The 26,195-nt window shown below is 44.4% G+C and overlaps 1 protein-coding gene across 1 annotated transcript in view; it reads right to left on the bottom strand.

Moving 5' to 3' along the window:
• The window catches only part of LOC120530679 (dynein heavy chain 11, axonemal-like), a 645,801-nt gene that overhangs the window by 326,406 nt on the left and 293,200 nt on the right, over positions 1-26,195 (bottom strand). Inside the window, 3 exon segments of the mRNA XM_039755100.1 lie at positions 2,727-2,858; positions 3,006-3,156; positions 15,439-15,587. Of these exon segments, the coding sequence (XP_039611034.1) occupies positions 2,727-2,858; positions 3,006-3,156; positions 15,439-15,587 (432 nt within the window).

The raw sequence follows: 26,195 nt of genomic DNA on the forward strand, positions 1-26,195 counted from the left end.
ACCCAAACTGACATGCAATTCACTTGTTGAAGACAAAACTGATGGCAGAAAGACCAATGAACAAGCAGCACTTGACGACAGCCGCAGTAAAGGCCTGACAAAGCATCAGTAAGGTGGAAACGCAGCACTTGGAGATGGCCATGGGGTCAGACTTCAGGCCGTCATTGACTGCAAAGGACTTTCAACCAAGTATTGAAAATAATCATTATATTTATAATTATGTTAGCTTGTCCAAATACTTTTGATTCCCTGAAAATAGGGGGACCATGTATAAAACTGGTTGTCTTTTCTAAAAGGCTCATAGAATGTATTTGTTAAATGCCTTAAATTAAAAATGCAAGTCTACACTTCAGTCATATCTTGATTGCTTCATTTCCAATCTATTGTTGTGGTGCACAAAGCCATAATTATGAAAATTGTGTCACAGTCCAAATACTGTAAGCCGTATTTGTTGGTCCCCTTACAGTTCTTTGAAAAAGTGATGTGTGCCCCCTGAAAAGTGACAAAATGAAAAGCACTTGTCCCCTGTGTATCCGCATGCCTTTGACATGCCATCGAACGTGACAAGAGATCAAGTGTTGCTTATTCTACAAAGAGATTCTAAACTGGCCTGCACACTTTTGTTGGGACCCCTAGAAAAGACAAATAATTAGATTTGACTGATTTTCTTTTCTGTTTTTAAGTAAAGGCAAATTGACAGGATCCCCTCCTTGAACCGTCACCTTATCGTGGTGGAGGCTTTTGCGTGTCCCAATGAACCTAGGAGCTATGTTGTCCGGGGCTTTATGCCCCTGGTAGCGTCACCCAAGGCAAACTGGTCCTAGGTGAGGGATGAGACAAAGAGCGGTTCAACAAACCTCCTCCCTTGCCCGGACGTGGGTCACTGGGGCCCCCCTCTGGAGCCAGGACCGGAGGTGGGGCTCGATGGCGAGCGCCTGGTGGGTGGGCCTGCACCCATGGGGCTCGGCCGGGCACAGCCCGAAGAGGTAACGTGGGTCCTCCTTCCCATGGGCTCACCACCTATGGGAGGGGCCAAGGAGGTTGGGTGCAGTGTGATTTGGGTGGTGGCCGAAGGCGGGGACCTTGGTAGTCTGATCCTCGGCTACAGAAACTGGCTCTTAGGACGTGGAATGTCACCTCTCTGAAAGGGAAAGAGCCTGAGCTAGTGCGCGAAGTCGAGAGGTTACGGCTAGATATAGTCGGACTCACCTTGACGCACAACTTGGACTCTGGAACCAATCTCCTTGAGAGGGGCTGGACTCTCTACCACTCTGGAGTTGCCCCCGGTGAGAGGCGCCGAGCAGTTGTGGGCATACTTATTGCCCCCCGACTTGGAGCCTGTGCATTGGGGTTTACCCCGGTGGACGAGAGGGTGACCTCCCTCCGCATTCGGGTGGGGGGACAGACGGGTCCTGACTGTTGTTTGTGCGTATGCGCCGAACAGCAGTTTGTAGTACCCATCCTTTTTGGAGTCTCTGGAGGGGGTGCTAGAGGGCATACCTTCTGGGGACTCCCTTGTTCTGCTGGGAGACTTCAATGCTCACGTGGGCAATGACAGTGAGACCTAGAAGGGCGTGATTGGGAGGAATGGCTCCCCCGATCTGAACCCGAGCTGTGTTTTGTTATTGGACTTCTGTGCTCGTCACGGATTGTCCGTAACGAACACCATGTTCAAGCATAAGGGTGTTCATATGTGCACTTGGCACCAGGACACCCTAGGCCTCAGTTTGATAATCGACTTTGTGGTCGTGTCGTCGGACTTGCGGGCATATGTCTTGGACACTCGGGTGAAGAGAGGGGCGGAGCTGTCAACTGATCACCACTTGGTGGTGAGTTGGCTTCGATGGTGGGGGAAGATGCCGGTCAGGCCTGGTAGGCCCAAACGTGTTGTGAGGGTCTGCTGGGAACGGCTGGCAGAGTCCCCTGTCAGAAGTAGCTTCAACTCCCACCTTCAGCAGAACTTCGACCACGTCCTGAGGGAGGTGGGGGACATTGAGTCCGAATGGGCTCACTTATGAATTTTGATGAGTTATCTTAGAGTGGCAAAACGCATAGAAATATTCATGATCTTTTGTAGCATCATGTTATTTCATTCACTAGATGGCAGCGTGATAGATGTCTGGGGACCTTGCCCCACCGGGACGGCCTGGAGACGGGAAGGACCACGAAAGGGGCTATATCTTCCCCGGAACGCAAGAGGGCAACCTCTATGGATTGTATGGGGCCACAGAGCTTGGAAGCTCAACCTTATGGAAGGATGTGGCCACCACCAGGAGGCGCCTGGACAGCACCGGAACTGTGGTCCGCAGCACTTCCACTATACCCGGGTGCTAATTTTGTAGCACCTGGAATACTTCCGGGTACGCTATAAAAATGGCCGCTATACTCCATTCCAGGAACCGGCGTTGGGTGGAAGAGGACTGAGCTTGCGTGTGAAGAGTGGAGGCGGCAGAAGAGAGAGAGCGGAAAGACCATTATTGTGGCTAGTTTGTTCACAGTGGGTTTGTGCTACAAAATAAATGTGTGTGTTGGAACACTTGGAGCCCATGTCTGTCTATGTCCGGGTTCAAGGTTCACACGTCATCCCCGAGTCTGACCCAGGCTTAACTGTAATTCCAGAGACTTCTGACTCCAAGGACGTTCAAAGAAAGGATGTGAAAAGTGAAAGTTAAATGAATTATAACAAGAAATAAATTGAAATGCCAGCCAACAAAACCTGGTCTTACCTGGTCCTGAAAGAGCGCACCACCAAAGGCCCAGACACAAGCAAAAACAAAGTAGATCTCGTAGAGTTCTCGGGGAGAATCCGCTGGAGTATTCTCAGGTGTCAGGAGGCAATCGAGCAGAGAGCACAGAGTCTAACAAAGAAAAAGGAGAACGATGAGGAGGAAAAACTGCTACACTGTTCAGTGTGAGGCAGGAAATTGAAAAGGAAAAGCATTTGGTGATGTGACAACAACATGGCATCCTAAAGTCCTGAGAGCAGGTCTATAAGGGTGGCCTACCTGCACCATGCTGATCTCAGGCATTGGGGTTATTGTTTTCAGGTTACATCTCACTTGCTCCAAGCAGTGCGGTACATATTTGTCAAATAAGATGGTGAGATTTGCTCTTTCCGACTGTGCTTTTCGGGTATCGATCCAGCTTGTTACGTATCTGCAGAGAAATAAGTAAATGTCCATTGGTTATATGGGCAACATCAGGCACAAGAATATAGCCAACCATAGATGGAGAACCACACCACTACACACTCACACCTTCACCCACACCAGCATTATTTAAAGCCTCCAGTGATCTTCATCTGTCCATCTTTTGGATGTGGGAAGAAGCAAATTTTAGGACACAGAACAGGAAAAGAACTTGCAAACTACACGCAGGTATGGACTGGCCAGGAATAACACAAAGTACCCATGAAAAATCCATGCAGATGGGGTAGAGCATGCAAGCTGCCATGAGATCAAAATGAAGCCTGGGATTCAATCTGAGGGTTAATCAGGCCCCCGTGGGCCACTTATGGGAACAGGTGGATGCACAGGAAATCATTTAATCTTCGTGAACATCTCAGACTACCCTACATCACCAGCTTGACAGGTCAAAAGGAGACCAACAGCATACTGGATATACTGTACTGGCAGGACAATAAACCAGAATGAATATGAGATGGGTGACAAGGAGGCAGCTTTGGATGACAAATGACATTCATGATAATCTCAAGTTGGAAAGCAAAGGAGTCCCACAAACACAACTATGAAGAGCATCTCAAGAACGGAAAAAAGGGCAAGTACACTCACTGGCCACTTTATTAGGTACACCTTGCCATTACTGGGTTGGACCCCCTTTTGCCTTCAGAACTGCCGTAATTCTTTGTGGCGTAGATTCAGCAAGGTGCGGGAAACATTCCTCAGGGTTTTTGGACCATATTCACATAATAGAATCACGCAGTTGCTGCAGATTTGTCAGCTGCACATCCATGATGCAAATCTCCCATTCCACCACATCCCAAAGGTGCTCTATTGAATTGAGATCTGGTGACTGTGGAGGCCATTTTGAGATGATCTGAGCTTTGTGACATGGCGTGTTATCCTGCTCAAAGTAGCCATCAGAAGACGGGCACACCGTAGTCATAAAGGGATGGACATGGTCAGCAGCAATACTCAGGTAGGCTGTGGCACTGAACGAGGATCAGTTGGTACTAATGTGCCCAAATTGTGCCAAGAAAATATCCCCCTCATCATTACACCACAACCACTAGAAAGACCCATTGATACAAGGCAGGATGGACGTCACGTTGTTGACATCAAATTCTGACCCTACCATCTGAATGTCGCAGCAGAAATTGAAACTCCTTACACCAGGCGACGTTTTTCCAATCCTCTATTGCCCTAATTTGGTGAGCCCATGTGAATCGTAGCCTCAGTTGCCTGTTCTTAGTTGACAGAAGTGGCACCCGGGGTGGTCTACTGCTGCTGTAGCCCACCTGCTTCAAGATTCGATGTGTTGTGTGTTCAGAGCTGCTCTTCTGCACCCCTCAACCTTATGGAAGGATGTGGCCACCACCAGGAGGCGCCTGGACAGCACCGGAACTGTGGTCCGCAGCACTTCCACTATACCCGGGAAGTGCTGCCGGTTGCTAATTGTGTAGCACCTGGAGTACTTCCGGGTGCGCTATAAAAATGGCCGCTATACTCCATTCCAGGAACCAGCGTTGGGCGGAAGAGGACTGAGCTTGCGTGTGAAGAGTGGAGGCGGCAGAAGAGAGAGAGCGGAAAGACCATTATTGTGGCTAGTTTGTGCACAGCGGGTTTGTGCTACAAAATAAATGTGTGTGTTGGAACCCAGTTGTTAATCGCTACGAGCTTCTGGGGCTTATCCTGACCTGACAGCAGCGGCAAACAGCAATAGATCACCACAGAGAACACATTCAGTGTATGATATTCCAGCTCTCTGCACACTTAGAATCCTTAGATTTATACTTGATATCACTTTCATGATGAAATCCATTAAAGCAGGGGTGCCCACACTTTTTCGGCTTGCAAGCTACTTTTAAAATGACCAGGTCAAAATGATCTACCTACATTAAAAATGCTATATATATATATATACTGTATATATATACTGAGTATACTTTATACATAAAAAATATGTTGTCATACCTTGCATAACTGAATAACTTTTATGGCACAATAATAATTTGATACATTTATGGTCACTACAGTATTTGGATTTAATAATCGTCATGTGGGAGAAGGCTGACTCACATAAATAAGTAGAGCCGAATAATGCAGTCAAGGAGGTAGCTCTTGGAAGGACTTCTTATGCTTAATGATCGAGTGACTCAACCGGTACGATGCTTCGGTGTGTCTGCCTTTGCTTTTTAATTCAGCCGAGTGAAAAATGACGGCTGTCCGATTAACTGCGATTTTAGTTCCCTCTCCTTTCTCTTTCTCAGATCGCTGGAAGGAAGTCAGTTTCAGTAGTTTTATGAGCAGTTCGAAACTGCCTTTCCACATTTTCCTTCTTTGGAATAGCAATGATAGATTGACAGATCAGACAAACGCACTTCGATTGTGACATTGTGAGAGAAAAAAATCCTCTTCTAATTTCACATCCAGCCCATAAACAAATTTTTTTTGAAATCCCTTCTTTTGTCGATATAAATTGGAAGGCTAACTAGATCACCGCCAGAGTTTTGCAGTAGCTCGCGCATTTGATTGTATGTGTGGGATGACCAGTGTCTTAGAAGAGAAGAGATCTCAGACTGGCCGTCCTGTATGCCAATCAAGTGGCAAATGTCATACAGTAATCCCTCCTCGATTGCGGGGGTTGCGTTCCAGACCCCCCCGCGATAGGTGAAAATCCACGAAGTAGAAACCATATGTTTTTATAGTTATTTTTATATATTTTAAGCCCTTATAAACTCTCCCACCCTGTTAACATTATTAGAGCCCTCTAGACATGAAATAACACCCTTTAGCCAAACGTTTAAACTGTGCTCCATGACAAGACAGAGATGACAGTTCTTTCTCACAATTAAAAGAAAGCAAACATATCTTATCTTCAAAAGAGCGCCGTCATAAAGGAGCAGAGAATGTCAGAGAGAGCGCTCGCTAAGAAAAGCAAACAATCAAAAAATCAACACTTGCTTTTAAGTATACAGAAGCACCGAGATAAAGCGGCATTTTGTAGAGGAGCCTCCGTGTCCTCTGTGCAAACAGCCCTCTGCTCACACCCTCCGTCAGGCAGAGAGAGTGAGAAAGATAGAGAGAAGCAAACAAGCACCGCGCGGGAAGCATATCTTATAGCGTTGAGGAGTTTTAGTTAATATGTAATACATGCTCTGATTGGGTAGCTTCTAAGCCATCCGCCAATAGCATCCCTTGTATGAAATCAACTGGGCAATCAAACTGAGGAAGCATGTAACCTAAATTAAAAGACCCATTGTCCGCAGAAAGCGGCGAACCAGCGAAAAATCCGTGATATATATTTAGATGTGCTTACATTTAAAATCCGCGATAGAGTGAAACCCTGAAAGTCGAAGCGCGATATAGCGAGGGATTACTGTATATGATATATGATAGACTAATGTTTAAAAAAAATTTTGTTTGAATGCATTCAATCTACCTGCACTACTCGATAGCGATCGACGAACTGGGCACCCCTGCATTGAAGTATGTATATTACATTTTACAGATAAATCGTTATTTTCATTTAAATAATGAATACTGTTAATGATTGCACACATGGGGGTGGCACGGTGGCGGAGCGGTAGCACTGCTGTCTCGCAGGGAGTCACGTCCCTAGTATTTTCCATGTTTTCCTGCTGGGTTTCCTCAGTGTGCTCCGGTTTCCTTCCAAACTTATGCAGATTTGGGGATTTGGTGCCGCTAAAATGACTCTAGTGTATGTGAGTGCTCGTATTCACCTTGCGATGAGCTGATGCCCCGTCTAGGGATTGTTTCTGCCTCGTGCCCAATGCTAGCTGGAATGGGCACATCCCTGGATTGATGGATTTAATCATTATTAAGGTGGCATCGGAATTTAATGGGTGTTCACAACACAGTGAAGCCGAACCTGTTCTCACCGTGATAATATCTCTCACTGCCACCTGGTGGATTCCTCCAGATTTACATAAAGTAGGCGCGCAAGTATAAACAGTAAAAGGCTTGCATAGCAGAAGCATGCGTTGCGTCGCGTCACGTGAAGTATAAACCTGGCCTTAGGATCCCCTGATACTGAAATCATTGATATCTCGATGATGGGTGTGTTTGTCTGTGTCTGTCTGCGTGTCACAGTTTCTTGAGGACAATCTAAAGGCTAAAACATCTGGACGGAAAAACACCAAACTCAAAACGTAAGCCTGTTATGAGATGACGAAAGGCTGTTTGGTTGTTGTGCCAAATCGTGCAAGAGGAACCCTCAAATACTTTAATTCTGCAATTATGAATTCTTTTCATCAATTGCTATCATAGTGACCGGTTTTATGATTAGAAAGATCAACATCAGAGTGTTAAATAATTACTGAAATGTTCTAGAATAGTTCGGGTAACTTGGCTCCTAGGGTGCAAAGCCTACTGACACTCACATCCAAATTTTTTTAGGGTTTGGAACAAACCACATTATATCGAATCAGCATTATTTGGGGTCTTACTGTACCAAATCCACACAGGTGTAAATGGGAACAAGTTAGATGGAGAACTGTTACCACTTTTCTCATTTGCATCTTATTGCTATTAAGGAGCCATTAGAAACAGGGAACGGAGTTGTTTAAGACTGAAATAATACAATACAATACCATACAGTTTATTTTCGCATAGCCCAAAATCACACTGGAAGTGCTGCAAGGGACTTAAGTCTCTTGTTCTCCTTCTAGCTTCTTCAAAAGCCTGCTGTGCATGCTGGGCTCTTTCATCATCAAACTCCAGGCACCCCATACCATCAAGTCTCGGCAAATCAATCCATCCTTTCCATATAACACGGACTCCATTAAGTATCATAGGGGCATTGAGATAGACCTTTCCTGTCTCTTTTTCAAAATCCACATACTCCCTCATTGGCACTTGCCTCTGTTCTCCATGCAAGTTTGCAGGAAAAAATTGCAGAGATAGATTGGATCCAGTTGCCACAAAAGCTGTTTCTGATCGTCCGTCCCGGCATGCGTTTTGAAACCTTGTTTGCCTTTCGTCGTGGGGGAGATCTCTAAAACCAGTGTATTTTATTCTACAAATGAGCTCAGTAGGAGATCAGAGTCACCAATGTCTTGCCATACAATGTTTGTGATTTCTAGTGCAACCAACGAATCATCCCAGCAATGCTCCGCTTCCAGGACAAAAAGCGATAGCTGACAGTGTGACACTTTGGGACCTAGACAAGAGATTAAGGGTGGGGAGACAACTAAAATGTCATTCGAGTAATAGGTGCTTCAACAGCAATAACTGACTTCTCATTAGGAAAACAAGGTTGGAACAAAAACCTGCAGCCACTGTGGACCTCCAGGACTGACGCTGCCCACCCCTGCCATAGCAGAATGGTACGCCTCATTGTCACGCTCTTCAGACTATTCATGGTCTACTTGTGCCGTGGGGAAAGGGGATATTGACCTCAAGGAAAAGTTCTGCCCTTATCAGGATGACAATGCTTCAGCACAGGATGACCCTGGTCACTTCAAAGCGATTTGCATTTTTTTTTTTTTGTTTGCCCTCTAAGGAAGTAAGTGGACCGACGGAAAGACAGGAAAACACAACCCACACCACCCTGCACTGTGGGAAAGATGCATTTTGGCCAGCAGACTTCTTTTGATGTTCACCACATGTGTGTTTGTCTGCCTGTTGAAAATAAGATGAAGAATGACTCATCAGACATTAGACATGTCAGGAGATGACTGCTTGTCTGTGTCTCTTATATATATAAGTGCTCCTAGATGATCTCTTTCCCCCAAACCTCAATGCCAGAATCACATTTGCCACAAATTCAAAACGTCAGCCAGTTCCTGAGATATCTTCACTCAGCCACAGTAGCCAAGATGGTGAAAAAATAAAAACAATTGGTCTAGTCTGAATTTCAATATATGACGTTCAGCAGGATGAGATATTAATCATCTCAGGCCATAGCTGTTAGAGACATCTGCTCTCATGACAAGTTACATGTATCATTTACTCAAGTGTTTCCATTATTGTGTCACTACAGTGGTAACGTTAGGTCACTTTATCCGTTATTGGTGTTTTTGAGTCACTGTGGGAATTACTGTGTTGGGGATATTTGTGATAAAAATGGACATAAGTGCTTAGAGTTACCACAAGGGGCAGCTGGAACAACAATGGCGACTCCTTTGCATTGTTCCTAGTCATGCACTTCACACATGCCTTTCCTCTGAGTATTATATAGACTGTGATAGTCTGGGTTGGCTCCACAGTCCTAGGCCGCCTGAATACAGAACCATCGATAGTTGTAAACCAAGATGATCTGGGAAAGTGTGGGCACACAGAGTCAGCAAGAACCACTGTAGGTGCAAGTTCTTCTGTGCTTTTATTTACAAAAATATTTGGACGTGAGCATCAGTAGGATTTGCGCCCTAGGAATCAAGTTACCCGAACTCTTTGAATAACATTTCAGTAATTATTTATCACTCTGATGTTTATCTTTCTGATGATAAAATAGGTCATTACGATAGCAATTGACGAAAAGAATTCATAATTAATTGCAGAATTACGGTATTTGAGGGTTCCTCTCGAGTTCCTCTTTCCCTTGCATGATTTGGCTCAAAAACTAATCAGCACATCGTCATCTCATAACAGACTGAAGTTTCGAGTTTGGTATTTTTCTATCTAGCTGTTTTAGCTCTAGATTGTCCTCAAGAAACTGTGACACAGACAGACACATACACCCATCATCGAGATATCAATGTTATTCGAGGGGACCCTAAAACGTCGAGATCCGTCAATAACTGGAGATCGAAATTTTTTGACGAATCTAAAGCTTCGTTCCTCCCCATAGATGATAGGTTTGGGTTAGGGAAGACACAAATCAAAAACAGAGTCCAAAAAGTATTGTGCATCAATAAATAAAGAATACATAAAAATCCATCTTGGAGGATAAAAACTACAATTCTAAAATCCAGATTGAACAGCACCATTTACTTGGTCCCACTCAGCTTCAGGGCCCGGTCACTCTGACTCCTCTTTCTCGATACTGCTATCCGGTTTTCTCCCAACTGTTTGCCTCTCCAGCTATCCTCCAGACCATCTTCTTTTGGCTCAACAATTATCATTCTTGATTTTGCCACACGGGCTCCCTTTATAGCACCGGTCAGGTGCAGGTGAGGGTGCAGTGATCCACCTACTCCCGAGATGTGAATGAAGCACTTGACCAATCAGCCCACATTTACACACGAACGCACAATCAGCCAAGCACCCCAATCAACCTCAGAGTGGCGTATGCACATTCACACCTGTACCTGCACCTGCCTGGGACCTGCACGCTATGGGTCTCTGCATTGTTTATTTAACGTCACGTCACAAACTTCACTTGTCACAAAGAGAAATGTTGAAAACATTAGGGTAGTCGAGGCAAATATGTCACTATTTATGTGTGATGAAAGATGTGAAGTCCACAATGATTTATTGTGAGGAAAGAGTGTAGCGACTGTGAGACACTCATATTCATACTGTCACACATGTGCGCTTGGGAGTTAACCAAAGGAACCAGGAAACAACAATTCCATGCCAGGCCATGGGGCGGTGGGGTGCACTGAATCTCACTCTTTTCTCTCCGCAGACCAAACACGAGAAATCCTTCCTGTCCCGGCCCCAAGGATGTCACCTTCTGTCCAGGCCCCCTAGGAAGTCACTTCCTGTCCCGGCCCCAAGGATGTCACGTCCTGTCCCGGCCCCCTAGGAAGTCACTTCCTGTCCTAGCCCCGAAGACGTCACTTCCTGTGATCCAGCTATAAAAAACCCTCATCCTCCATTCTTAAACAGTTCTGTTTTGGACTCTAACCAGTACATGTTGTACTCTACTTTAAAGCCTTTTGCAGCCAGGTAAACTATATGGGTGGCTGCCCCAAACCTTCGTTGTGTGACTGGCTGTTTCTTACACACTATATATATATATATACATATATATATATATATATATATATATATATATATATATATATATATATATATATACATATTTTGGAGCCGACCCGGACACAGACAGGCGGACATGTTGTTCATCAAACCACCACACGTTTTATTTACAAACTATTTACAAATATGGTCACTCAGACCCAGTCAATTGTGCACAAAACACCCCAAACACAGTCCTGGCCACAAATGCCTTCTCTTCGGGCCGCCTCCACACTCTCCTCGTGCCTCGTCCTACTTCCACCCGACTCTAGCCTCGAATGAAGGGAGACAGCCCCTTTTATACATGACCCGGATGAGCTCCAGGTGCTTCCGACACTCCCCGTTGGCCACGCCCCAGCGTGGCGGAAGTGCCAGCTGTTCTCCCGGCAGCTCTCGGGTATCGTCCTTATTCTTCCCCCCAGCACTTCCTGGTGTGGTGGAAGTGCTGAGGTAACAGGTCCCCAAGGCATTGGGGCGCCACCTGGCGGTGACCACGAGCCCCTACAGGGTGGGGCTTCCATGCCCTCAACCCGTGGCCCCCAGAGCAACCAGGAAGGCGGCCCCCACATGATCCAGGGTGGGCCTTAACCCTCTTCCGGTCCCTCACGGCGTCCCGGCCGGGTCGTTGCCCCTGGCATCCCTGACAATATATATACATACAGTCATATGAAAAAGTTTGGGAACCCCACTTAATTCTTTGGATTTTTGTTTCTCATTGGCTGAGCTTTCAAAATAGCAAATTCCTTTTAATATCTGACATGCCTTATGGAAACAGTAGGATTCAGCAGTGACATTAAGTTTATTGGATTAACAGAAATTATGCAATCTGCATCATAGCAAAATTAGGCAGGTGTATAAATTTGGGCACCTCAACAGAGATATGACATCAATACTTAGTTGAGCCTCCTTTTGCTAATCTAACAGACGCCTCGACGCTGTCCTCCTATAGCCTTTGATGAGTGTCTGGATTCTGGATGGAGGTATTTCTGTCCATTCTTCCATACAAAATCTCTCCAGTTCAGGTGAATCTGATGGCTGCCGAGCATGGACAGCCTGCTTCAAACCATCCCATAGATTTTCAATGATATTCATGTCAGGGGACTGTGACGGCCATTCCAGGACATTGTTCTTCTCCCTCTGCATGAATGCCTTTGTAGATTTCAAACTGTGTTTTGGGTCATTGTCTTGTTGGAGTATCCAACCCCTGCGTAACTTCAACTTTGTGACTGATGCTTGAACATTATCCTGAAGAATTTGTTGATATTGGGTTGAATGCATCTGACCCTCGACTTTAACAAGGGCCCCAGTCCCTGAACTGGCCACACAGCCCCACAGCATGATGGAACCAAAGTGCTTTTTGTTCTGACCAAATCACTCCATTTTTCTCTCATCAGTCCAAAGCACTTTGTTCCAAAATGAATCTGACTTGTCTAAATGAGCATTGGCATACAACAAGAGACTCTGTTTGTGGTGCGAGTGCAGAAAGGGCTTCTCTCTCATCACCCTGCCATACAGATGTTCTTTGTGCAAATTGTGCTGAATTGTAGAATGATGTACAGATACACCATCTGCAGCGAGATGTTCTTGCAGGTCTTTGGAGGTGATCTGTGGTTGTCTGTCACCATTCTCACAATCCTGCCTCTTCATATTCCGCTCCTGTATTTTTCTTGGCCTGCCAGACCTGCTGGTTTAACAGCAACTGTGCCTGTGGCCTTCCATTTCCTGATTCCATTCCTTACAGTTGAAACTGACAGTTTAAATCTCTGAGATGGCTTTTTGTAGCCTTCCCCTAAAACCAGGACACTCAACAATCTTTGTTTTCAGATCTTTTGAGAGTTGCTTTGAGGATCCCATGCTGTCTGTCACTCTTCAGAGGACAGTCAAAGGGAAGGAAGCACAACTTGTAATTGACCATCTTAAATACCTTTGACCACTCATGATTGGACACTCCTGTCTATGAAGTTCAAGGCTTAACGAGCTCATCCAACCAATTTGGTGTTTCAAGTAATCAGCATTGAGCAGTGACAGGCATTCAAATCAGCACAATGACAAGGGGACAACATTTGTGCACAGCCAGTTTTCACATTTGATTTCAATTCATACAACTAAATACTGCGTCACTAAAAATCTTTGTTCGGAAAACACAGCAGTACTCAGATATTCCTAGGAAATGAAAGACATACCACTGCTATCTTTTTTGATGAAAGTAGAGTAAATTATTATGCAGGCTGAGAGGGGTTCCCAAACCTTTTCATATAACTGTATAATGATATATATATATATTGTGATATTTGGATGGCTTATCATCCCGGCCAATACCCCCAGGCCGCCAGATGGAGCCTTCCCTGCAGTATGGAGGTGCCCCGAAGACCAGCAGGGAATCATGGACGATGTAGTTTTTATCCTCAGCCCTGCTGGATACCTCAGGGGCCGCAAGAGGGTGCTGCAGGGAGGACCAAAGACTCATTTGTGCCCTATGACCCGGAAGTTCGTCATAGGAAGAGCGACGGGCTTCCGGGTTGAAGAAAAGAACTTTTACCTGACCCGGAAGTGATTGAGAATCACATGGACTGGGGATTGGGAACACTTCTGGGTCAGGGAATATAAAAGGATTGTGGGAGCTCCCAGACGGCGAGCTGAGCTGGGTGGAAAGGTGGCAACGCGTCTGGGAGCTGGAGGATTGTATTATTGTGTTTATTTGTGATTGTTTATGAGTATTGTGGAGGAGAGGGTGCTTTGTGCACTGTGGCATTTAAATAAAGTCGATTTGAGGACTTTTACCTGGTGTCTGGAGTCGTGTACAGGGGTTCAAGGGAGCGAGAGTGCCCCCTATCTACCACTATATATGTATATATATAACTGTCCAAATAATCAGACTGTGATTCAGACTTATGAATGTAACACTCTGATCTTCACCTTGTCAAGTAAGTGAACCAGCCGCCATGACGCAATATACAGCGGTGGGCAAAAAGTACATTTACAGTTGTGAGTATGTGAAACACAAAGTTTATTCTTGTATTAAGTGCACTAATAGAAGTGCATTGTTCCAATGTGACATTCCTTTCAGTTAATAATGTTTATAAAACTATGTAATAATCATAACCTGGGTGTTTTCTTCCATATGAACAAATGTAAACCTGCTTTTGCCCTATATATATATATAAATATATTATATATATATTGTCACAAATGTGTGAATAGGAGGAAGCTGAGTGGACTGAAAGAAGGTAATTCTACGCCAGTCCAGGGGGTGGCGGGGTGCGCTAAACCTTCCTCTGTTCTCTCTGCAGACCAAATATGGGAAAACCTGCCTGATTTTTCTTCAAAGACGTCACTTCTGGTTACGGTGGCCCGACAGACATCACTTCAGCCCCATTCAGAACGTGAGTGGCACACATGCGAAGTGGCTAGCGTGAAGCGTGCCCACGAGGGTGGGGGTTGTGGGGTGGGCAAGCAAAGCGCTAGCCACTTCCTTAATATATATTAAGGATGTCATATCATATACAGTTAGGTCTTAGGTTGTGAATTGTACTGGAAAACACCCATTAATGAGAAATGATCAAATACACATAATATATTGTTACTTAATTTATAGAAAAACATTTCAAACTATTTATTAAAATGGCAGTAAAACAATGTAATAAGTTTCTGTCTACACCTCCGCATCCTCTATCTGTTCTGCTAAAGAACAGCAGGAATGATTTTAATTGAGGAGCAGGAGATGAATTGTAAGACAGACACAATCTTAAATCAGAGTCAAAATAGCATAACTGAAGAATCAAAAGGCTTAATTCAAAAAATAAAGTGCTAAATGTCAAGGGAAAATCAGTCAAACTCAGATGAGGAGGAAGCGCACAGCACGACTTTATGAGAATTATGCTTCTGACATCACAAGTCATGACCTTCAACCTCATTACCATAGCAACATATTATTAGTCTACACCCCAAAATGGTGGCAACAACAAAAAACAAAATAGCATAGGAACGAGATGCAAATTAAAACTAACAATATCAAAACCACAGTGAAACAGAAACCTAACATCAGAATTGGATTCAGCATCCTACGATACCCTAGTTCTGAAATAATGATTCAGAAATACACCTTCAGGCAGGAGTCATAAATTCGAAACAGAACACAATCACAAGACTTCCTTCTGCTGGTGGTATTTCATTTCCAGAGTAGCCCACATGGCAGGGTCGCCAATGATTAATTATTTTAGCACATTCTTAAAGTAAGTTGGACTTTTAGAGTTAACACCCTTCAAAGATCTCCATGCTGTCCCAAGTATGGGCAGAACGACCTCTAAGGGCCTGCAAAAACACAACAACTTACGGACTGAAGCCCAGGTCCTGAGGATTGACACAGAGGATGCCCGCTCTGGATACTGTGGCAGGTGTGGCGGCCCGCAGGTGGCTGATTTCAAACAAGAGTCTCATAGAGGATGTTAATGATATGCGTTCATTACTGGCCAGAGTCAGAACCTAAAAAGAAAAAAAGGAAATAGTTAAAGCAAGAGACACTTTCACTCATTCATCATCTGTTCTGCGACAATGCCACAATGTGACCCCCACTGGCAGCCAAGTTCACATGCCAGGTCAGCAGCAGGGCAGAGCCTTCAGGCTTGTGCTTTACAGTTCCAGGTCTTAGCCACTACAGGACCTTGCTGCCTACCTGCTGTGGTGCGGTGGATCGAGTCCTGGCTAAAGAACTGGACTCTGAAGTCCAGCACCTGGACTCATGATGCTCCAACAATGATGGACTGAAAGCCAGAAGTCTACGTGACCATCATCATCAGGTCCTTCCATGAAAATATGATGATTTATGTTAGGTAGAATGCCCAGAGGGGACTGGGCGGTCTCTTGGTCTGGAACCCCTACAGATTTTATTTTTTTCTCCAGCTTTTGGAGTTTTTTTTTGTTTTTTCTGTCCACCCTGGCCATCGGACCTTACTCTTATTCTATGTTAATTAATGTTGACTTATGTTTATTTTTTATTGTGTCTTCTATTTTTCTATTCATTTTGTAAAGCACTTTGAGCTACATTTTTTTGTATGAATATGTGCTATATAAATAAATGTTGATTGATTGATTGATTGATTGATAGTTTTACACCGAGAGGTGGGAGAAAATTATTATTACCGAGGACCCCTGGAATTTTAGTTGTGTCCGAATGGCTCATGTCAGTAACTTTTTAGGGACTGCATGTTCACGTCTCAGTAAAGATTATGCAGCCTTTCTATATAAATATTGTTTTTGCACAATGTAGAATAAAATTAAATAGCAGCTCCCATTACAACATTCATTTAAACATAGACAGGAATATAAATTGTCATGTGAGTGTGCATTGGCTCTGGTGATGGTAATACCCTGCTGATCCAGGGGGTGGAGCTGTTCCAGAAAGGAAGATTGACAACCACTCCAGTAATGATGTCACTTTCGTGGACCGCCCTCCAGGACCCGCCCCTTCCTGCTGGGGTCATTTAAAACAAACCACACCGCCATTTTGAATCAGTTTTGTTCTGAACTTGCGTCTGGAAAGACATCCTAATATTTTGTTGACAACTTCCTTGCTTTTTTTCCCCCTTACAATTATGCAGGGGTCACCAGGTGGTGTCCGTAACTCTTTTATCATTGTTTGAGCTTTCATTACAAAATATAAACCTATTACCTGTGTTACCTGGCAAAAATTTCATAAGACAGTGGTGTCAGTCATAGTGTCATTGGTTAATCGGGAACATCAGAAATATTACGTAACTACATGTCATGATTCAGCCAGCAATTCTCCCCTGGCTGGGATTCAAAGTTGTGTTTCTTGTCTGTTTTGTCCAATTTGGTGCTATTTAATAATATTTCTCTTGTTTATTATGTACATTTTTCTTTGTGTCTATGTGTGGAAAACGCCTAGATTATGTCCCATGTGTTCTGTGAGTGGTTCCCCAAGAGGTGGGGCCACCTGCCAATCACTGCCAGGACCTTCCCTCCATCCTATATGGTGGAGGGTCTTCCAGAGTTCCTGGTGGTTCATTTCAAATGCACTTGGAAGTGGAGCGTTACTTGTGAACGGGAGTCTTCCCTGGCCATCTAAAGGCAGAAAATTGCTTGTTGGCTGTGGTGATTGTACTTCAGAGATACTTGATACTATATACTACACTCACCTAAAGGATTATTAGGAACACCATACTAATGCGGTGTTTGACCCCCTTTCGCCTTCAGAACTACCTTAATTCTACGTGGCATTGATTCAACAAGGTGCTGAAAGCATTCTTTAGAAATGTTGGCCCATATTGATAGGATAGCATCTTGCAGTTGATGGAGATTTGTGGGATGCACATCCAGGGCACGAAGCTCCCGTTCCACCACATCCCAAAGATGCTCTATTGGGTTGAGATCTGGTGACTGTAGGGGCCATTTTAGTACAGTGAATTCATTGTCATGTTCAAGAAACCAATTTGAAATGATTCGAGCTTTGTGACATGGTGCATTATCCTGCTGGAAGTAGCCATCAGAGGATGGGTACATGGTGGTCATGAAGGGATGGACATGGTCAGAAACAATGCTCAGGTAGCCCGTGGCATTTAAACGATGCCCAATTGGCACTAAGGGGCCTAAAGTGTGCCAAGAAAACATCCCCCACACCATTACACCACCACCACCAGCCTGCACAGTGGTAACAAGGCATGATGGATCCATGTTCTCATTCTGTTTACACCAAATTCTGACTCTACCATTTGAATGTCTCAACAGAAATCGAGACTCATCAGACCAGGCAACATTTTTCCAGTCTTCAACTGTCCAATTTTGGTGAGCTCGTGCAAATTGTAGCCTCTTTTTCCTATTTGTAGTGGAGATGAGTGGTACCCGGTGGGGTTTTCTGCTGTTGTAGCCCATCCGCCTCAAGGTTGTGCGTGTTGTGGCTTCACAAATGCTTTGTTGCATACCTCGGTTGTAACGAGTGGTTAATTCAGTCAAAGTTGCTCTTCTATCAGCTTGAATCAGTCGGCTTATTCTCCTCTGACCTCTAGCATCAACAAGGCATTTTCGCCCACAGGACTGCCGCATACTGGATGTTTTTCCCTTTTCACACCATTCTTTGTAAACCCTAGAAATGGTTGTGCGTGAAAATCCCAGTAACTGAGCAGATTGTGAAATACTCAGACCGGCCCGTCTGGCACCAACAACCATGCCACGCTCCAAATTACTTAAATCACCTTTCTTTCCCATTCTGACATTCAGTTTGGAGTTCAGGAGATTGTCTTGACCAGGACCACACCCCTAAATGCATTGAGGCAACTGCCATGTGATTGGTTGATTAGATAATTGCATTAATGAGAAATTGAACAGGTGTTCCTAATAATCCTTTAGGTGAGTGTATACTATACTTGATACTATATATGGTGGTCCACAAGGATCTCTTCTGGGTCTACTGCCCAAATTCACTCTCCATGCTTCCAGTAGGTCAGATTACCTCAAAGCACATGGTGAACTACCACAGCTATGCTGATGAGACACAGCTTTATTTATCGCTAGCGCCTGATGACCCTGACACTCTTGGCTCTCTGATCTCTATTGTCTTAGTTGTGTTTCTGATTGGACGAGTAGAAACTTTCTCAAACTAAATAAGGAGAAAACACAAATCTTGGTGATTGGCAAACATGGATATAGTGAGGGTATTAGAAATAAACTTGATCCCTAAAGAATAAGGTAAAGAATTTGGGGGTAATCATTGACTCTGACCTGAACTTTAAATCACATATTAATCAGATTAATGGATCTGCATTTTTTCACTTAAGGAATATAGCATTTAAGTTTAGACCTCTTGTAACTTAACAAGATGGTAAAAAAAATGAATTCACACTTTTGTTTTTATTCGACCAGATTGCAGTAAATCACTCCTAACAGGACTACCTAAGAAAAACATCAATCCGTTGCATTTAGAGCAGAATGCAGCAGCCAGAATCTTAACTGGGAAAAGAAATTCTGAGCATATCACACCAGTCTTAGCGTCGTTACACTGGCTACCCGTGTCATTTAGAATTAACTTTAAAATGCTAGTAATGGTTTACAAAGCCTTAAGTAATCTGCTCCATCCCATATTTAGCAAAGCCAGTCTCCCAGCACCCCAAGTCGTAACCTTAGATCTTCAACTGAGTGTCTGCTCAGAATTCCAAGGGCCAAACTTAAAAGAAGTGGTGAGGCGGCCTTCTGCTGTTATGCACCTAAAACCTGGAATTGCTTACCGATGGAAATTTATCTAGGTAGTCCTATGGATCATTTTAAAACCCTCTAGAAACCCATAATTTTAATACTAGCTGTGTAAGCCCGTGCTGTAAAGAGTCCTAGAAACTACTATTGAAATCGTCAGAAAAAAATTGAAATGTAGAGATGTCAGGTAGTTGAAAGGAACTACTCTGGGCATCTCTCTCCTTCATTTTGCCGACGTGTTTGCCTTGTTTGTGCATTAGTGGCGGGAGGAAACGTAAAAGAGATACCATTTTGCCGATGTTAGTGGCTTAACGACTTTGTCTTTCTACGGAGGTTTTGTTTTGCTGATGTGCTCGCCTCGCTTGTGTTATTAGCGTCTAAGCCAGTTTTCTGTTTCCTCTGAGACGGAGCCCTTACTCCGACTCCACCTCTCACTTCCGGGCTGGACAGACACACACACTTCCACGCGTAGACATTTATATACAACATGGCATTTTCATAGCCACATTTCAGCTGTATTACTTGATTGACTATATGGGTATAAAATGATCATATTCTTCAGGGTCTCGCCGTCTCTACTAATCCCCACTCTTTTTTGTTGTCTTTTCCGGTTGTTCTTGGGGTGATGACCTGCGCCACCACCACCTGATCAGGGCACCTTGCAGCCCCCTGAGATGATGGAATGAAGGCGAGTATCTCAGTTGTCCACGAGACCAACATCATCAGTTACTGTGATGTGAAGCCTGAAAACTAAGATGACCGATTTATGTACATTTATATTAGGTAAAGTGCCCATTGGGGTCTGGGTGGTCTTTTGGCCTTGGAATCCCTGCAGTTTCTTTTATTTTCTGCCCTTTCAGCCATCTGACCTTGCCTTTTTTCTTTGTTGTTTATCTTTAATATTATTGCCAAACCTTACTTGTTTTTCATTGCAGATAACTATCGTTATGTCATCTTGTAAAGCACTTTGAGCTACACTCTTTATATGAAAATGTGATAGAGAAAGAAATGTTGCTGTTGCTACATTCGTTTTTTAGACCTCCCATTGAATTTTCCGATCTAACATTTTTACTTCCTATTGGTTAGTGGTAGGGGCAGCACGGTGGTGCAGTGGGTAGTGCTGCTGCCTCACAGTTAGGAGACCCGGGTTCGCTTCCCAGGTCCTCCCTGCGTGGAGTCTGCATGTTCTCCCCGTGTCTGCGTGGGTTTCCTCCCACAGTCCAAAGACATGCAGGTTAGGTGCATTGACTAAATTGTACCGTGTGTGTGTGCTTGGTGTGTGTGTGTGTGTGCCCTGCCTTGTGCCCTGTGCTGGCTGGGATTGGCTCCAGCAGACCACCCTGACCTTGTTGTTAGGATACAGCGGGTTAGATAATGGATGGATGGTTAGTGGTGCGTTTGGTCAGTCAGTCACATGTATGTTAGCATAATATTAATAAATATTGACAAATAATAAAATTATCATCAAATTAAAAAAAAACACATTTCAGCTCATTTTCGTTTTCCTACAACATCACCAAATTTCAGTCAAATCACTCCAAGCATTTTTGTGATTTCTGAGGTATTTAGTTTTTCTATTGTAGGGCTTTTTTTTTTTAACCCCTAAAAATTGATACGAGGGTAAATCAAAAAGTAAAGACGATGTGAAAATTACAAGCAAACCGCAACTGATAGAAGCTGACACAATACAAGTCGTATGCGGTGGCTTATGTACGGTGCCTCCAAAGGGCAAGTGACAAAAAATGTAAAGGTGTGACGTGCTCAATTTAATGTGACACTCACAATTAAACAAGGTGGCATGCACACTTAGGTGACACGCATATTCAAATAAGGTGACGCGCACAATTAAACAAAGTGGCATGCACACCTAGGTGACACGCACATTCAAACGAGGTGATGCGCAGAATTGAACAAGGTGGCATGCACACTTAGGTGACACGCACATGCAAACGAGGTGATGCGCAGAATTGAACAAGGTGGCATGCACACTTAGGTGACACGCACAATTAAATGTGGTGCCTCACAAAATTGGAGATGACGCATTCACAGTCATTGGGGTGACAACGAGTAAAAGTGTACAGAACGGGGAGGTACCTGGGTAAAACAAAAGGGGAAACACTGATTGGTGGCAGCGGTTTGTCTGTCAGTCCACAGGGGAAGTTTAGGTGTGCTCAGTGAGGGAAAGTTACAATGAAATTGTTGGCGATCACAGTTCATGATGGTGTACATTAACAGGCAGACATCCATTTCTTTCTTGGCAGACTGTTTACGGGCTCAAATAAGTGCAGTTACCCGCCAGACCAGGGGTTGGCGCTGCCCTCTAACTCTTTCTCCTCTCTTCCTGCAGAACAAGCGACGAATCCTCAACCTAACCAGCACTTCTGGTCCTCAGACATCACTTCCGGTCCCCGTCCTCAAGATCCCTCCTCCTCCTGATGTCACGTCCGGTTTCCCAGAATGCCATTTGCTACCCCTCTGCCGACTTTATATACGACCTCCATTGTTGTTCTGTTTTGAACTCCAGTCTGTAAGGACCACGTTTTCATTTCTCTGCTCTACAGTATAATGGGGTGGGGATCCCCAAACCTATGACGGCGTTCTGTGTTTATTTTACAGGGGATAACCCAACGTCCTGCAGCTTTGAGGCAGCAGTGCTACCCACCGCGCCACTGTGTAGCTTTAAAGACTGAGTCCACATTTATTTTAAATATTTTACCCTGTTCACCCCTAATTGAGCAAGAGTACTCTAATTTCCGTGCCAAATTGAGATCCAACAGCAGCAGACTGGTCTAAAGGCGCCCACTGTTGAGGTTCTCTCTTTTGATGCTCTTCCTGATAACATCTGCTCTAATGGCAGCTTTATGATGCAAATTCCAAACTGAATTTGTATGACTTAGCAGCAAGTGGCGACAAAAGCAAAAATGCTACAAATGCGCTGGAAATCAACCACTCTTCATACGGATGGCCCGTCTCTGCCGTCTGTCTAAGTCGGATCCATGGAATCCAAATCACTCTCTGTTGTTTTAGAGAATGCGTCTCTTGTACGAACAAGCTGTCATTTGGCCCGTGGTCATTCAGACCTTTATTTGCATGAGTATGAAGCAGTTTGCTGCGACTGTCCCAACGCTTCCAACAGGGGCGACGTGCTTTCAGTGCGGCTGTAATTGGCACCCGCGTCCTCAATGAAAAGCAGAGATGATCTTGCAGCTGCTCAGACAAAGGGCGGCCCGGTGTGCCTCCCGCCAAATTGGGAAGAGCAGCCCTCCGGAGAGAAGAATAGGAGCGGTGGAGATGGCGGAGGCAATTACTGCCATTAACAAGCGGAGACCCCCCCACCCTGCTTATGAGAGGAGCTCACGCCTCAAATCACCCGGAAGAAAGAAAGGAAGGAAGTCACCCAGCTTTTGGTACAAACCTGAAGGCTGAAAACGGGCGGCCCGGTCCAGCACGGCCTGACACCTCAGTTTAAACTAAGCTCAAACCGCTTAGGAGACCTCAGGAAGATCAGCAGACCCTTCTACATCAGAAACTCCATTCAGGTGAAGCTGACCACAAATTCTACTCTTGTCGTAACCTACCATAGACCTGCCAACACAAGTAAGATGTCACCGCACCGTGTGACTGTGACAATGAGCCTGAACTGAAAAGGATGAAATGTTAGCATATATAGTGCCTTTCAGAGGACCTCAAAACAGCATAACTTATATGGGTGAACGCTTTGGGTGAATCTGATTACAAAGGAAGTGACTGAAAAACAAATCCAGTCGTGTGAAAAAGTAAATGCACCCTGAGAAATTTTGTTTGGCTTTTTTGGACAGTCATACAATCTCGGATGAGATCGGCCCAGGAATGCTGAAGGCTCTGGACATTTTTGGGCAGTCAAGGTTGACACACCTTTTCAATGTGGTTGGCCGTAAAACCCACCAAGGAGCGGCAGACTGGGGGTGGTGGTATCCATTTTTTTTTAAATAAGGGGGACACTGAAGGGTATGGCCCAGCTATCTGGGGGGATCTCACTCCTCGAGCCTCTCTGGAAAAGCTCATGCCAGGGTAATGGAAAGGAGATTCCCACCCAGTCGTTGAACCTCACAGCCTGGAGGAGCAATGTAGCTTCTGTTCAGGTAGTGGAAAGGTGGGCCATCTCTTTACCCTCATGGGGTTCCTGCAGGGGGCATGGGAGTACGCCCAATTGGTCTACAAGTGTTTTGTGGACTTAGAGAAGGTTGTATGGCCGTGTTGCTCGAGGGACTGTGTGGAGGGTGCTGGGACCCCCAATTAAGCATTAATCGCAGTGACAGCTGTGTCCACTTACTCAGAAGAACATTAGGTCTGTTCTCGGTGGATGATGGACTGTGCCAGGGCTGTGCTTTGTCTCCTGTCCTTTTTTGGTGATGGACAGGATATCAAGGTGCAGTCGAGGAGGGGGTCCAGTTTGGTGATCTTAGAACTGCATCCCTGCTTTTTGCAACCAACGTCATCCAATTGGCTTCACTGGACTGCACTATGTGAAGCGGCAGGGATGAGGATCAGCTCCTCCAAATCTGACCACCTCCATGGTCCTCGGTAGAAAAGAGGTTGGACTGTCCTCTCTGAGTGGGTGGTGAGTTACTGCCTCAAGTGGAGGAGTTTATGAATTTTGGGGGGTCTTGTTCACAAGTGAAGGAGTAAAAGGGACAGTGAGAGATCGGGTCAGGGTGGCAAGCACAGTTATGTGGTTGATATACCAATCCATAGTGGTGAAGAAGGAACCGAGCCAGAAGGTGAAGCTCTCAATTTACAAGTCCATCTCTGTCCCTGACTTCACCTATGGTCATGAGCATTGGGTAAAGACCAAAAAAAAAAAGGACAAAATCGTGGGTACAAGTGGCCGAAATGAGCTTTCTCTGCAGGGTGACTGCTTGGGCTCTCTCCCTTAGGGATAAGCTGAGAAGCACAGATATCTGGGAGAGGCTCAGAGTAGAGGTGCTGACCCTCCGCATCGAAAGGCATCAATTGAGGTGGTCCGAGCATCTGATACAGATACCACCTGGATGCCACCTTGCAAAAATGTTACGGGCACAACTTGGGCCGTCTTAACATTATAGGCCCCCAGGCAAAGCAGTGCACTGGGGCCCCCACCGACACAACCACTCAGCAAGTCACAACATATCAGCATAGGGCCCTCGGGCAACTGCCCAGCGTGCCCATGCGTTAAGACGGCCCTGGGCATGACCAGCAGGGAGAAGACCCCAGGGGAAGACCCAGGGCTTGCTGGGAGGGTTATATCTCCCAGTTGGCCTGAGAACGCCTTGGGATCCCACTGTATGTCTCCTTTCTGATGCCCCCAGAGAGCTCTGGTGATGTCAGCACACACTTGAACAGCAAGGAGCAAACCAAACTAAGAGTCTGAGGTTCAAATGAGAGGACGGGGTCACACAGGGTCTTTTTCAAAGATGTTCTGATCGTTTGCACCTCCCTTGGAGGATCTGATTCTAATTTTTGCGGAAGTGATAAATGGAACATTTGTATTTATGTTTATTTAAATTACACAACAGACTACAAAATGTATACGTGGCCTGATTTTTGTTGTATTACCTCACCTTTACTTATAGCTAACTGTTGACTTCAATCCCAGTGCAGTTTTTTCCTAAATTATGGGCTGGAGGGTTTGCTTTTTTTTAGGGTTGACAAACTATAACTGAATAAACAGCAGACCATGAGAATTATAAATGCACTAAAAAGCACAAAATACATTTTTCTTTAACCACAATTTTCGTGGTTATATGCGACTAAATAAAATCGGGGGGCACACATAGATTAATAGATTTTAACAATTTTTGAAACTTCTTTAGCATGGTGGGGAACTACAATGTTGTTGTTTTTTTATATATTTTATAATGAAAGTAGCTATTCAATTAATTGATTGAATTAATTAATTTATATGCACACCGACATTTTATTTAGTCACATATAACCATGGAAATTGTGGTTAAAGAAAATTTAATTTTATTCTTTCTAAGTGCATTTATAACTAAAGTAAATAAAATCTGTCCATTATCTAACCTGCTATATCCTAACTACACTGAAAAAAAATAAGGTGATGGTTTACACTTAATATTTTCAATCTGAACCAATATAATTCTTTTTAGCTTATTGATCCCACAATTTTTAAGTTGAAGCAAATCATTTACAGTGATTGGGTGCAATTCGTTTTATACTGAAGTAAATCTATTTTTTAAGTTGTTCTTCTTTTTTGGCAGTTGGAAAGCCATCACGCTGGAAAGTTCGACCGGAAGAATATACAAACGGCCCTCACACAGAGCACACGAACAACCTAAAATATTAAGTTAACTGAAACAGGATTTTTACGTTTATTCCCTCCACCATAACTTACTTTGGTACAAACAAATCTTTTAACTTTGACTGAGATCTCAAACCAAATATTTCAAGCTACAACACTAAATGACTAATTTTAAGTTGCTTGAAAGAGAAAATTTACGTTGCATGAACAACATCAATGTTATACTTTTTTCAGTGTACAGGGTCACGGGGGTCTGCTGGAGCCAACACAGGGCATAAGGCAGGAAACAAACCCCAGACAGGGTGCCAGCCCACCGCAGGGCACACACATACACACACACCCACACACCAAGCACACACACGGGACAATTTAGGATCGCCAATCCACCTAACCTGCATGTCTTTGGACTGTGGGAGGAAACCCACGCAGACACGGGGAGAACATGCAAACTCCACACAGGGAGGACCCAGGAAGCAAACCCGGGTCTCCTAACTGCAAGACAGCGCTACCCACTGCACCGCCATGGTGCTAAAGTAAATAAAAAAAACATTTTTTTATATATATTTTATTTTTTACTTTTTAGTTTTTGATTATTTTGCAAATGATTT

This window comes from Polypterus senegalus, chromosome 6 (assembly GCF_016835505.1).
Source record: "Polypterus senegalus isolate Bchr_013 chromosome 6, ASM1683550v1, whole genome shotgun sequence".
Classification (NCBI taxonomy): Eukaryota; Metazoa; Chordata; class Cladistia; order Polypteriformes; family Polypteridae; genus Polypterus; species Polypterus senegalus.